This window comes from Pleurodeles waltl, chromosome 8, assembly GCF_031143425.1.
Source record: "Pleurodeles waltl isolate 20211129_DDA chromosome 8, aPleWal1.hap1.20221129, whole genome shotgun sequence".
NCBI lineage: Eukaryota > Metazoa > Chordata > Amphibia > Caudata > Salamandridae > Pleurodeles > Pleurodeles waltl.
The window spans coordinates 1389635494-1389649718 of NC_090447.1; the positions used below are offsets into that span (position 1 = coordinate 1389635494).

Genomic DNA, 14225 nt, shown 5'->3' on the forward strand with positions numbered 1-14225 from the left:
GTGATGTCATTAGGGTCAAGGTCATGTGACATAACTTCCTCTGTCGGTGGTGGCTCAAAGGTCATTTAATAGCACTTGCTGTGATCCCATTGAAGTAACAGAGTTTGTTATGTCACTTCTGCTGCCCCTGACATTTTGGTAAATCCACGCCCAAGCCTACCTCTTCTTTATACTATTGATATTACATGTAAGTACCTTGCTGCATTGATATCTGACCTGCTGGCCTCAGTGGTAGCCTTGCAGTATCATTGAGATGCCCCAGTAGTAAGGAGCACCACATAGGCATTCAACAAAACGTCCTTAAGAGGGTCGCCTCTTTCCTCTCAGGCTGCACGCAGAGCATCCGACTTCCTTCCGTCACTTCTACACCCAACAACATCACCTGAGGCGTACCCCAAGGTTCCTCCTTCAGTGCAAGCCTGTTCAACATCTACATGACCCCCCTCGCAGGCATTGTCAGATCCTACAGACTCAATATAGTCTCCAACGTAGAGGACACTGAACTAATCCTCTCACTCACTAAAGACCCCCAGAACACCAAAGCCAACTTCCGCAACGCCATGACCAATGTAACAACATGGATGAAAAACAGCTGCCTCAAACTAAACATCGACAAAACGGAAGTCCTGATCTTTGGGAAGGACACCTCCATATGGGACCACAGCTGGTGGCCAGCAGAACTCAGACTAATGCCCTTTCCATCAGACTATGCATGAAACCTCAGCATCATCCTTGACTGCCAACTATCCATGAATCGGCAAGTAAACTGAGTCACCTCCTCCCATTTCTGCATCTTCCGTGTGCTCCTCCTAATCTTCAAATGGATCCCTACCGACACCTGAAAGACAGTCATGCACGCCATGGTCACCAGCCGATTTGACTTTGGCAACGATCTCTGTGCCGGAGTGCCCTCCCAGCTAGTTAAAGGACTCCGGACTCTACAGAATACCTCAGCCTGACTCATCCTCACCCTCCCCAAGTGCTCAAGCATCACCCCACACCTCAGGAACCTCCACTGGCTCCCTGTCTAGAAGAGATGCCAAGTCAAAATCCTGACACTCGAATACAAGACTTTCCACAACCCACATCAACCATTGACTGAGCTTCTATAACCCCAGCAAGTAAACTATGCTCTGCCTCGTTAAACCGTGCACACACAACACCCCTCATCCATTGCAGCTGCAGCGGAGGCCACTTCTTCTCCTACACCACAGCCAAGTCCTGGAACAGCCAGCCCCTTCACCCCTGAACAGCTCCCTCCCTGGCGGACTTCAGAAGGAGACTCAAGACGTGGCTTTACGGAGGCGACACACACCCTTATGGACCAGATGCCATTAGGGGTTATAGTGCTGCGCTTTACAAATGCTATGCTTGATTGATTGATTGATTGATTGGAGCGGACTGCAAAAAAGTTCAAAGCTGTTAATTTGTTCCTTTGGCTTGATTAGACAAGTGCAATATGACAAATGCTGAATGCACCTACTCTCAACAAAAGTGCATGTTCAATCTGCTCCACTATCGGAAGTGCACCTAAAAATGTGTGCATTCTGTTAACATATGTTTAAGATAAAACAAATATGGAATGGAGCAACATGTATGCAGTGCTTAATTTGTAAATAATAAGGTGCCGGTGCCCAAAGCCCTCCTCTTAAACACGCGGCTGTTGCAATTAAATGTGTGAACACAGAATACTGAGGCGGCGTCATCCTGAAGCCATCTCGGGCCTCTTCAATCCACTTCTAGCCACTCCCTGCCCATTCAGCTCACTCTTGCAGCTTTCTACTTTCTCCATTTATGACTCTTTTTCGTTTTTCCCTTCCTCCGTCTTTCCCATATGTGTCTTGCTCGCAGCACATGCTGGAGGCAGTAGAATAAGCCCCGACCCTAAGAAATAAGTGCTCAGCACCGGAAACAACAACAACAAATTAAGCACTTCATGTATGTCTACATTTCACATTATACACGCAGCACAATAGTGCAAAATGTGATTTCACAGTTTTACTGTAGTGTGAAGGTTCTGTAATTTGGCTGCTGCAGCTATTACAGAAACTGCTCTGGCGCAAAAAAATTAAAACAAAACGCAATATAGCATTTTTGCTACGAAATGGAGTAAAATATATTGCAGCAGATCATATTACAGAAAGAGTTGTGCATCGAAAATGGAGGACATTGCGTGTACAACCATACGTAAGGCACGTGTCACTGATAAACCGTTTTAAACGATCAAGTGGTGCGAAAGGATTTACACTAGTGCAAAGCTTCTGTAATCTAGCCCTCATCTAAGTATTTTCTTTATTAAACGCCCCCCTGCCCTGTGCTGTGTACGTCACGCACGAGGGTGAGGCAGTGAGTTACTCATATTCGCTGCTGTGCTTTAGGATTTTTTTACCCTCAAGCAGGCGGAAACAGCACCGCACGTAATGTTGTTGGTGTAATGAGTCACGCACAAACACCCAGCACTGCTGTGCAGGACCGGCAACAGAGGATTGTACATATGCTTTGATTGACAGCAGGGCGTAAACAAAAAGGCGTCTCGCGCAGCACTGCTCCTCTGATAGGTATGCGGAGTGAGACTGGTTAGCCCAGCACCTCCCACTAAACCATGAAGCTTTGAAAGTCAAAGCCTGCAGTGTGAGAGGGTCCGTGCTCGACAGGGAGTGTGTCCACACAGGAAGGCCACGATGCTTTCCCATCCCAGGCTTCCCGGCTGTGAGGCTTTGCACGCATGATAGATCTGTTTCTCATGAGGAGGACGTGCACACTGCCGGGAGTGTACATCGTGTTGAGCCTCACCGAGCTGTGTCTGCAATGTAAGTACACACGTTGACAGGTGCGCGCCACCAACACGGGCACCCTGCACTGCACATTGAGATCGGGACGTGTATTTTTATTTATTTCATATTCCTTGCGTGTGTCTGGGGCACACACATAGGTGTGTCAGACTGGAGAGGCTCATTTACCACAATACAATATCATACATGAAGGGACCCCAGACAAACATGAATCAGTGGGCGTTTGTTAACAGCAAATGTAGTTTAAGTGTAGTTGTAATACTCATATTACGTTGGTGTACATATGCGTCACGTGGCTCTGTGATTATTACACAGTGGTGCACGGGTAGCTCTGGTGACAGGTTATAGTGAAGCTAGACCTCCTGTGTAGAAACAAGGTGTTGTTAGTGTAAAGAGTAAACGGAGAGCCACTCGGGCTCTCCGTGTTTCAGTAACGTGCTCAGCGTGTCCGGGAGGGGCACGGAGCACCAAGCTATAAATAAAGGACGGAACTGTGGTGACGCAGTTCCGAGTGTGGCAGCACATATACCAGTCTGTGCGTGTTCCTTCCATGTCGATGCGCCACATCTACAATGGCGACGAGCGGGATGCGAGTCATCGCGCCGTAGGTGCAGAACATATAACGGTGTACAGAATAAAAACACACGTACCGATTGAGGAGTGCAGGCTGCCGCGTGTGAAAGAAATTCACGTGGTGCGGCGTCAACCTGGTGACGATCGATTGAAGTCTGGGGCCTCGTGGTGTGCCTCGCGCTAGCGGTGGGTGGTGCCGTGTGGTTTCCCAATCGGGGAAACCCAGGAAGGTGAGCCCTGCCCCGCCCCGCCCCCAGAAGAGGATCGTCGGCGGGAGCGAATCGCTCCATTGAGTGCCCGGCCCTAGGGCGTGTCCGCGCTGCCGGGAGAGCAGCTGAAATTGACGAGGTTCGTCAATTTCAGCCGAGCGCTCTGTTTGGAGCGTCTCCGGAGGCGTGACGGCTTCGTTTGAGGAGCGCGTTCCCCGAGGCTGGGGAGCTTGGGGAAAGGACGTGTTCTCCCCGAAGTAACAAAAAAAAAAAAAAAAAACGAAACCGTTTTTTTCCGATTTCGAACCGGACACGTGCTCCCCGAGGCTGGGGGATCTCAAATAAAGAGAAAAAGAACAAAGAACGAAGAAAAAAATTATAATAAAAGGAGGAGACCTGCAAATAAAAAAAAACAAAAAAACAAATAAATAAAAAAAAAAAGAAATAAAAGAAAAGGAAATAGTAAGACAAACTGGCAGGCAGACCCTCAGGAAAAAAAAAGATAAAAAGATATCTTAGCCTGTGCAAGACACCGGAGTGAGACAGTGCTAACATGAGTGCCCAACCACAAGACAATGCTAATAATGCCAACCCCCCTCAACCACCAGGACATCCTCAACTTCCAGCACAACTAAACAACAGTATTCATTCCTCACTTACCTCTTTACCACCGTTTAGCCAGCTGATTGACCCAGCCACAGCTGCGCCAAGGTGGCGACTATGGATAAATCGCTTAGAAAACTATTTTTGTGCCACCCGAGAGACGGATGGAGCAGTGCGCAGGTCTGTGATGCTTTTGATGGGTGGAGATGAGTTACAGGAGCTTTTTGATTCTCTCCCTGATACAGGGGATAAATCTGATTTTGACGCAGCGGTGACTGCTTTAAATAGGCATTTTGATCCTCAACTTAACTCTGATTATGAACGTTTTAAGCTCAGACAGGCGCAACAGACAGAGGTAGAATCAATGGATATGTTTTATGCCAGGTTGAGAAAACTGGTGAGCTCGTGCACGGGTCTCAACCAACAAGAAGAGATTCGAGCGCAGATCATTCAAGGATGTCGGTCGAATGCTTTGAGAAAACTCATTCTTCGGCAACAGGGAATGTCCCTTGATGACATTCTGATTCTGGCGAGGTCGCATGAACTGTCAGCGGTACGAGCAGATGCTATGGCGGCAGTGAGAGGTCAGTCAATGGCTGCAGCGTCGTCGACTCGTGTGGTTCAAGTCAAGGAGGAACAAGTGGATGCCGTCCAGACACGCCCGGCAACGCCTCGTAAGCTGAACCCCGCTAAACCTAGTGAGAGGGCCTGCGGAAGTTGTGGCTATGAACATCGATCGAATGCTGGGTGCCCCGCAAAAGGGCAATCGTGTAACCGCTGTGGTAAGCCGAACCATTTTGCGAAAATGTGCAGGTCCAGGAGAAACAAGCCGGGTGAACAAAAAGGAAGAGAAACGAATGTCAGAGCTGTGTCCAAAGGGGCGGAGGAAGGAAGGGAGCAGGCGACAGCGAGTGGTCCGGTATTTGAGGAAGATGAAGATGAGGACATTTTTGTAATATCTTTCACGGGAGGAAAACCAGGGAAAAGGAGGCAGCCGCCCATGAGTGATGTCTACGTCAATGGCACGCGGGTTTCTGTACTCATTGACACTGGAGCGTCTGTCAATGTCATGGATGAAACCCTCTTCAAAAAGTTGGTACCTGCCCCGCCGCTTACGTCAACAGCTACTAAAATATATAATTATGGGGGAAGAGAGCCCCTTCCCCTCAAAGGAACTGTGGAAGTGGCCGTAAGCAGTGGAGACAGATCAGCAGAGGCAAAGTTCTATGTCGTAGCCGGGGATCGTGGCACTTTGCTAGGGTGTCACACGGCTGAAGAATTAGAGCTGGTATTCTTTGCGCGTCAAATATATGACACTCACGTGGAACGCCTCCTCCATGAGTTCTCGCAGTTGTTTGAGGGTTTAGGACGTTTGAAAGGAAAACGCATCAAGTTGCACGTAGACCACAATGTGACCCCTGTGGCTCTACGACACCGTCGGGTGCCTTTTCATCTGCGGCCGGTTGTTGAACAAGAGTTGCGGTCGTTGGAAGAACAAGGAGTCATTGAAAAAGTGGATGGGCCTACGCCCTGGGTATCACCGTTGGTAATCGCACCGAAACCGAAACAGCCAGGAGCGATTCGTCTGTGTGTTGACATGCGCCTGCCGAACAAGGCTATCAAAAGAGAGAGGCATATAACTCCCACCATGGATGACATTATTGCGGATCTGAATGGAGCCCAGTGGTTCTCCAAGTTGGATCTCAATGCGGGGTATCATCAGCTGGAGCTGGACCCTGAAAGTAGGAACATTACCACTTTCTCGACACATGTGGGGCTAAGACGGTACAAGAGACTGAGTTTTGGAGTGTCGTCAGCTGCTGAAGTATTTCAGAATGCGATTCGAGAAACGTTGTCCGGATTGCCAGGGGTAATTAACCTAAGTGATGATATCCTGATCTACTCCAAGACGAGAGAAGAGCATCATCGTCATTTAAGGTCAACGTTGAATCGACTGATGGAAGCTGGGCTAACCCTTCATAAGAAGAAATGTGCTTTCTATCAAAACTCAGTAGAGTTTTTCGGATATGTCTTTTCAAAAGATGGTCTGCAAGTAGACCCATGGAAAGCGGAAGCGATCCGTCAAGCCCCTGTTCCGCAAAATCCAACGGAAATTCGCAGTTTTCTAGGGATGGCCACGTATTGCGGCAGGTTTATACCACAACTTGCCACCATGTCTGAACCTCTTCGACGACTAACAAAAGGGCAACATCGGTGGGACTGGACTCCGGATGCACAACAAGCGTTTGTGGATATTAAAAATGCATTGCTGGATAAAGCGACTATGGCTTATTTCAACCCCGGTAGGAAAACTGAAGTGGTGGTGGATGCGAGCCCCGTTGGGCTTGGAGCCGTGCTCTTACAAGAACAGAGGCATCAAGAGTGGGTCCCTGTTGCCTACGCTAGTAGAGCACTGTCAACGGTTGAAACCCGGTATGCGCAAATCGAGCGTGAAGCTCTAGCCATTCGTTGGGCGTGCCGCCATTTCCATCTATATTTGTATGGGCACGAGTTTCAAGTAGTGACTGACCACAAGCCGTTAGTCCCTTTGTTTGCGGGTAGTACACGTTTGGCGCCTCCGAGAATTGAACGATGGGCTGTTCTACTTCAACCTTATAGGTTCACGGTTGTGTATCGGCCTGGTGCGAATAATCCTGCAGATTATCTGTCTCGACACCCTCCTCCAAAGCTGTGTGATGGTCATCAAGAACAAGATGAAGAAAACACTGAACTCTTTGTTAGCATGGTTGTGCAGTCGGCATGCCCTAATGCACTTCTCGTAACTGACATTGTGAACGCTACCCAGGAAGATGTAATGTTGAGTCACGTCAAAGAAGCGTTGAGTCACAAAAGATGGAAATATTTTCTAGAGAAGACCCACATGTCCTGCCCTGATCAAAGAGTCGCTATGCAGAGTATTTGGAAAGTGCGTGAGGAGTTGTCTACTGACAATGATGGGTTGGTTCTAAGAGGAAGGAGAATCGTGCTTCCCCAATGTCTCTGGTCGAAGGTGATCGAATTGGCTCATCAAGGGCACCAAGGGGCTGCTAAAACCAAAGCAAGACTACGAGCAAAGGTTTGGTTCCCGGGTATGGATACTCAGGTTGATGAAATGGTAGGGAGATGTCATTCTTGCATTATCACGTCAATGGATCCTTCGAGCTGCCCAGTAGAAACTGAACCGGCCACTCTGAAACCCTGGGCTAAAGTGAGCATGGACTTTGGGAGTTTCCCAGATGGTAGACTGACTGCTGTCTTGATTGATTCATATACCAAGTTCCCCGTGGTGGAAGTTATAGCGTCAACGGCGTTTGAAAATGTACGGCCTGTTCTACAAAAGACGTTTGCTTTGTTTGGTTTGCCTGACGAAATCCGAACTGATAATGGTCCTCCTTTCCAAGGGCAAGAGTTTAGGTCATACCTTGACTGTCTGGCAATTCGTCATCGTAAAATAATGCCTTACTGGCCTCAGGCCAATGGGGACGTGGAAAGGTTTATGCGCACCTTGAACAGAGCTCTAAGGATTGGAGTCGAGCAAAATGAAAACAGTGAACAATGTCTGTATCAGTTTTTGAGTGCGTATCGTCAAACACCTCATAGCACCACTGGCTGTGCTCCCTCTTCTTTGATGTTCAAAGTGTCTCCACGTGATTGTATTCCCTCTGGTCCTAAGTGGAGACCCCCTGCATTGGACGTAAAAGCCACTCAGAACCGGCGAGAAGCTACCAACCAACGAGCAAGTATCCGACGACGAGCAAAATATCGAGGGTTCCAAGAAGGGGATCGAGTGGTCGTGAAACATCGGCGAGGAGGAGGAGGAAAGTTCAGAACGCCGTTTGAGCCGGATGTATGGGAAATAATTGGCATAAAAGGGTCCATGATAACTGCAGCACGAGGGAGGAAGAGAGTAACACGAAACGTGTCACATTTTAAGAGGGCTGGTCTAAGAGAGTTGACCAATGATGAAGGAGAGATAGAGGACTTTTCGGATGACTTACCACTGCCGGCAGTGGAAAGGAAGGATGTTACCGAGCCAACAAGGATCGAGCAAACTAGACCTGGTTGTGCTTTTGAACACAGGAGTGGTAGCGCTAGAAGTGCGAGATATGACTTGCGCCCTAACCCTGTACCGAATAGTCAGCTGAGGGATTTCGTTTGTTGAACAGGGTGAAATGATCTCCAGCTGTCTAATTTGGACTTTGTGAGTGACTTGAAGGTTCAGGGTGCTAAGGAACGAATTTGTAGTGTTCTCAGTTATTGACTATTCATGTTTATTCATTTAATTTGTTATTGAGGGTTGTTCCGTATTGAAAATGTTTTCACCTTTTGTTTAAGTTCAGTTTGGTTATCTATGTCCATGTGGAGTAAAACATGGGAGGGATGTAAAGAGTAAACGGAGAGCCACTCGGGCTCTCCGTGTTTCAGTAACGTGCTCAGCGTGTCCGGGAGGGGCACGGAGCACCAAGCTATAAATAAAGGACGGAACTGTGGTGACGCAGTTCCGAGTGTGGCAGCACATATACCAGTCTGTGCGTGTTCCTTCCATGTCGATGCGCCACATCTACAGTTAGTAAACTGGCAGCCCAAAAAATATCAAATAAGTACAAAAAGAGTGAAAAAATCATATGGAAGGCAGAAAATAAAAAAACATAAACTGCCCTCCACTTTTGCATCCCCCGTTCCTTATTTCCTGGGCCCTTATGCCACCCGTTCGCCAAATCAACCTAAATGCGTGGAGCCTTTCTCGCACATGACCCTTGCAGAACATGCGACTCAGCAATCCTCAACTAATCTGTGATGGCCGTTCCTGCACATCGATGCCGCTACATTGGAATGCAGTGCTGTAAACAGGGACTTTAATCAAACACACAAAGGGGGTTTGTAAGGAGGGCTTATTTAAAATACATAAAAAAGAAAGGAATCGATTTTAGGACAGACAATTCATTAATTATTTTAGTTTCCTGAATTTTGAGACTTTATAAATCTCAGGCTGGTACAGGAGTACCTACCATATGGTGCACTGGATTTCTGTTTAATTTGGCATTTTTGTATATTCTTGAGTTTATTTTCAAGGTATTGCTGGTTCATTTTTTCGGTAGTCTGACTAGATACCACTGAGATCAGCCTCAATATTAGTTATATAATGAGAGTTTTCCACTTAGTCTACTGTTTGCTAATGTATAAGTGATAATATATAAATGTAAATATTTTGCAAATGAATAGGTTTCATTTATATTTTTACTACCAAATATCCTTTGTAAACACGTTTGTTAGACCTGACATTCTTGCTAACTTTTTGCCCTCTGACCGCTTATTTTTCTGACTCATTTACTGCTTACTTTTAGGAATCTGTGCACTTTACCACTGCTGACTAGTGCGAAAGTGCAAGTGCTTTGTACTCTAAAAAATTGTAACATTGGCTTCTCCACAACTGGCACATTTAAATTACCTACAAGTCCCTAGTAAAGTGCACTACTTGTGCCCAGGGCCTGTAAATTTTATGGCAAGACCGGAGGCTCCTATTATGCAACTGTCTTTTCTTTATTTCTAATAGCAGCTTCCAGTCAAGAAAAACTACCACTCCCATAAGGCAAACGACAAGTAGCCAATGGGAAAACAAAAGTAGTTTACAACAATAATGCACCAATCACCGCCGTATCCATGGAATAATACCCCTCTTGACTGAAGACAGCCCTCTTTTCTTGCTGCTCTTCAGTCAAGATAAGTATTACTCGTTTTCCGTTTTTTCTTATCGTAGCGCGTTATTAATATGCACCAGGTGTTTATATGGTAATTGCGTTTGTAGTTTTACAGCCAGCTTGTCAGCCGCATTCTTTGGTTTTCCCCTAGCGCGCGCGCTGTTTGTAACGGTCTTCGTGACCGTTTGTGTCTCTGCAGCGCGCGAAGGCTTATTTCAGCCTTCGTGCGTTGGTAAGCTCCCCGCGTTACCTCAGCTCTGCTCTGGGACGCTCCGGTTGTGTTTGTTTACACAAACCGATCGGCACAGGGCGATCATCTGGATTTCCGCTGGCCGAGCTCCCGGCTTGGTTTTCTCTCAGGATTTATCCCCGCCCGTAGGCAGAGCCGGATACTTTTTTCTCCTCTCTTAGAGAGAGGTTAACCCTTTCCTACCTGTTTGGGAGGGCTTGTTTGCTTCAGTACCATGGACAGCTCTCAGGCACAGGTTTCTCATGAGGAGGAGGATGATGCTTTAAAGGAACATTTGAATGATTTTATCCAATCTTCAGTGGATCAGGCTATGGTTGCCTCTTGGCAAAAACTTTAAAAAAATTTGGAGAATTCTGTGGTAAATATTGTGTCCAAAACCATGCTGGCCCATTCTGCGGTGGAAAGCAGAAAGCGTCAAACCTCTTTAAAAGATGCAAAAGCGACGCTAATTGGAAGTGACTGTGTTTCACACAAGGCGGAGGACGCGGTTCCTCAAGGGCCTCCTAATAAGGAGGGGTTAATTGCTAAGTCTTTAAGAAAATGCATGGTGAAAACTAAACATATATCGTCCCCTATTAAAATAACTAAAATTTTGGACACAGATGAGGACATGATGAGGCGAACGACCCGAATTCGGATGCGGTCAGTTCTGATGAGGACGTTGGAGATTTGTACTTTCCTCCTCCAATTAAGAAAGCCAAACATGCTTCAGGGTCCACCGTGGTTCTGGATTCAGAAGGGGTTCCTATGTTTGATCCTGGGGACATTCAGCACCCAAATTCCACAGAGTGGCTTCCCTCAGATCATGTGGCGGACTATGTCACTGCCAGACTCCGGACCCCTCTGGATAAGCAATTAAAATCAGAGTGTCCCGCCCTGCTTTATCTTCTAAAATAGCAGTGACACCAGCTATTGACTCTTCACTCCTGACGTTCTTTACCAGGTACGGCAAAGACCCCCGTAAAGGGGTAGATAAAGCTTGGTCCACGTGCCAAGATAAGCTTTTGGACATTGTGGGTCCCTTGACTCGCATATTCGATATAGCGGAATCAGCTCGGTTGGATCAGAGGGCCATTGATCCTGAAGAACTCTCTTTATGGGCGCAGCGTGCGGTATGCCTGTTGGGGAATGCTAATTCCTCCATTACTCACGAAAGGAGGAAAGGTCTCCTACTCAAGTTGGATCCAAAGTTGGTTAATTTAGCTGGGTCAGATCCGGGTGTGAAAGCGGAAGGTTTGTTGTTTGGTGATTCTTTCATCAGAGAGCTAAGCAAATACGTGACTACCTTTTCCTCGTTGGACAAGGCGCAACAATCTTTAAAAAAGGTGTTTGCTTCTCGGGTTTTCTCCAGGGCCGGTAGAGGTAGGAACCGCTTTACCGGCCGAGCCTACGCTAATCAAGGTTCCCGCGGTCCCTCTCAGAGCACCTATCAAGATTACAGGCCCCAATTCTATCCCCAAAGGAGCAGGGGCTTCAGGGCCAAGGGAGGCCGTAATTCCAGAGGCTCTTCACAACTCGGTAAGTCCGACTTCTTTTACTCCTGTGGTGGGAGGTCGCATTGCGCAGTGTCTGTCAAAATGGGAGGATCTTACAAAAGATCCTTGGGTTTTAAACACAGTACAAGGTTATGTTATAGAACTCTTTTCAGAACCTTTTCAAGAGATTTTTCCTCCTCCTCTTCAATTTTCAAACCAAATGTCAAATTTAATTTCGTTAGAGGTCCAGTCTCTTCTGCAAAAACAGGCTATTACTCCTTGTTCACTAGACTCTTCAGGTTTCCTCAGTTCTGTTTTCCTAGTCCAGAAAAAGAACGAAAAAATGCGTCCAGTTATCAATTTGAAACAGTTCAATCAATTTGTTCTTTATCGACATTTCAAGATGGAGACCATTCTCCATCTCAGAGATACTCTTCTTCTAGGAGATTGGTTGGTAAGGTTGGACCTTCGGGATGCTTATCTTTCGGTTCCCATCCATCCCGCTTCGCAGAGGTTTCTCCAGTTCCACTGGGCAGGTCAGTACTTTCGTTTCACCTCTCTTCCATTCGGCCTCTCCTCCGCCCCTTGGTGCTTCACGAAACTAATGAAGCCTGTGGCGGCTTTTCTCAGAGCGCGAGGCATCCGCCTAGTGATTTACTTAGACGACATTTTAATCAAGAGTCAGAGTCGCACCTTGCTACTGTCTCAGGTTCGTCTTGCTTGCACTCTGTTGGAGGATCTGGGTTTTGTTGTAAATTACGAAAAATCCTCCTTAGATCCGGTTCAACAGATCGAGTTTCTAGGTTTCCTAGTGGATTCGGTATCGGCTACTCTCCTTCTCCCGTCATCGAAGATCAAATCCATAAAGTCCGAGATTCTTATGATTCTTCGCAGTTCTTTCATATCCCTCAGATCTCTAGCAAGGATTGTAGGTCGGCTTTCCTCCTCAATTCAAGCGATTTTTCCGGGCCCCCTGCATTATCGGGCGTTACAAAGGTTGAAGATTCGTCATATACAAAAAGGTCTCGCTTATTCAGATATTATAGCTCTAGACCAAGATTCACGTGCAGAACTCCAGTGGTGGATAGACCATTTAGACGCATGGAACGGCAGGACTATCTTCGCATCACCCCCAGATCTTGTATTAGAATCAGATGCAAGTCTGTCAGGTTGGGGAGCCCGGTGTGGTGCAATCTCGACTGGAGGTTCATGGTCTCTAGAGGAGTCAAAATTGCACATAAATTGTTTAGAGATGCTTGCCGGCTCCTTTGCAATCAGGAGCCTTGCAAGAGACAGGATTTCTTGTTCAGTTCTGCTCAGAATGGACAACATTTCGGCGGTGCGTTACATCAATCGACTCGGAGGCACCAAATCCAAACCTTTAGCGGAATTAGCGAAAGGGTTTTGGGAATTCTGTCTTCAAAACAAAATCTCTGTTCAAGCCGAGTATCTTCCGGGCAACCTCAATCTGGTAGCGGACTGGTACTCCCGTTTCTTTCGGGATTCCAGCGACTGGATGCTCAACCAGCAGGTGTTCAACGCCCTACTTCACAAGTGGGGACCCTTCCACATAGATCTCTTTGCTTCACGGCTAAACGCTCAACTTCCACGATTTTTCAGTTGGCTTCCAGACCCTCTAGCTCTAGCCTTCGACGCGTTTACTCAGGATTGGTCGACTTCCCTCAATTACGCCTTTCCTCCTTTTATCTTGATTCCCAGAGTTCTGGCACAAGTCAGGCGTCAACGAGCTTCTCTGGTCCTCATAGTACCTTATTGGCACTCCCAGGTGTGGTTTCCTTCCGTCCTGGAACTGTCATTCGAATCCCCGATTCTGATACCCTCCTTTCCAGATCTTTTGACCAATCATCAAGGCCTTCGTCACAGTCTGGTTCTACAAGAGTCCCTGATCTTATCGGCGTGGAAAATTTCGGGGAATCCCGATCTAACATTTCAATTTCGGCAGAAGCTGCAGCCTTCATTGACCGGGCTACAGCTCCTGGGACAAAGAAGGCTTATAGATCAGCTTGGTCTCTCTGGTGTAGCTGGTGTGTGGGAAGACAGATTGATCCCTTTACAGCGGATGTGTCTCTGATGGTCAACTTTCTAGCGTCGGAAGCTAGTAAAGGTAAGTCCTTCCGTACTATTAATTTGTATAGGTCTGCGATTTCTTCAGCTCATGTTTATTTTCAAGGAAAACCTATTGGGGAACACCCATTGGTTTGTCGTCTTTTAAAGGGAGTAAAATTTTCTAATCCGCCTAAACCTAAATACAGTTCTTTATGGGATGTTAATGCGGTGCTAAAATTGTTTGTTTCTTGGCCTGACAATTCTTTGTTATCTTTAAAACAGTTGTCATCTAAGCTGGCTATGCTTTTATGTTTGGTTTCTTTCAAACGGTTATCTGATGTTAGAGCTCTCGATGTTACCGCTGGTTATTTTACCCCCTCCGGGGTCCTGTTTAATGTGGCAAGGCGTACCAAAACTAACCTCTCTTCAGTTTTTTATTCTTTTTTTCCAGATCATCCTAAACTCTGTGTGGGTCAATGTTTGAAGACTTATGAACAACGGACAGCCGATCTGAGAAACTCCTCTTCTACCCAATTATTAATCTCTTTTAGGAAGCC

The 14225-nt window shown here is 46.8% G+C and overlaps 1 protein-coding gene across 2 annotated transcripts in view; it reads left to right on the forward strand.

The window, feature by feature from the left end:
• Positions 1–2577: 2577 nt before the first annotated feature.
• VSTM5 (V-set and transmembrane domain containing 5) overlaps positions 2578–14225 on the forward strand; it is a 69026-nt gene continuing 57378 nt past the window's right edge. Inside the window, exon 1 of one of the 2 annotated variants that reach the window (XM_069202436.1) lies at positions 2578–2810. In XM_069202436.1, the coding sequence (XP_069058537.1) occupies positions 2726–2810 (85 nt within the window). In that variant the 5' untranslated portion in view covers positions 2578–2725. The remainder of the gene's footprint in view (positions 2811–14225) is intronic. The other variant, XM_069202435.1, reaches the window with a different exon arrangement.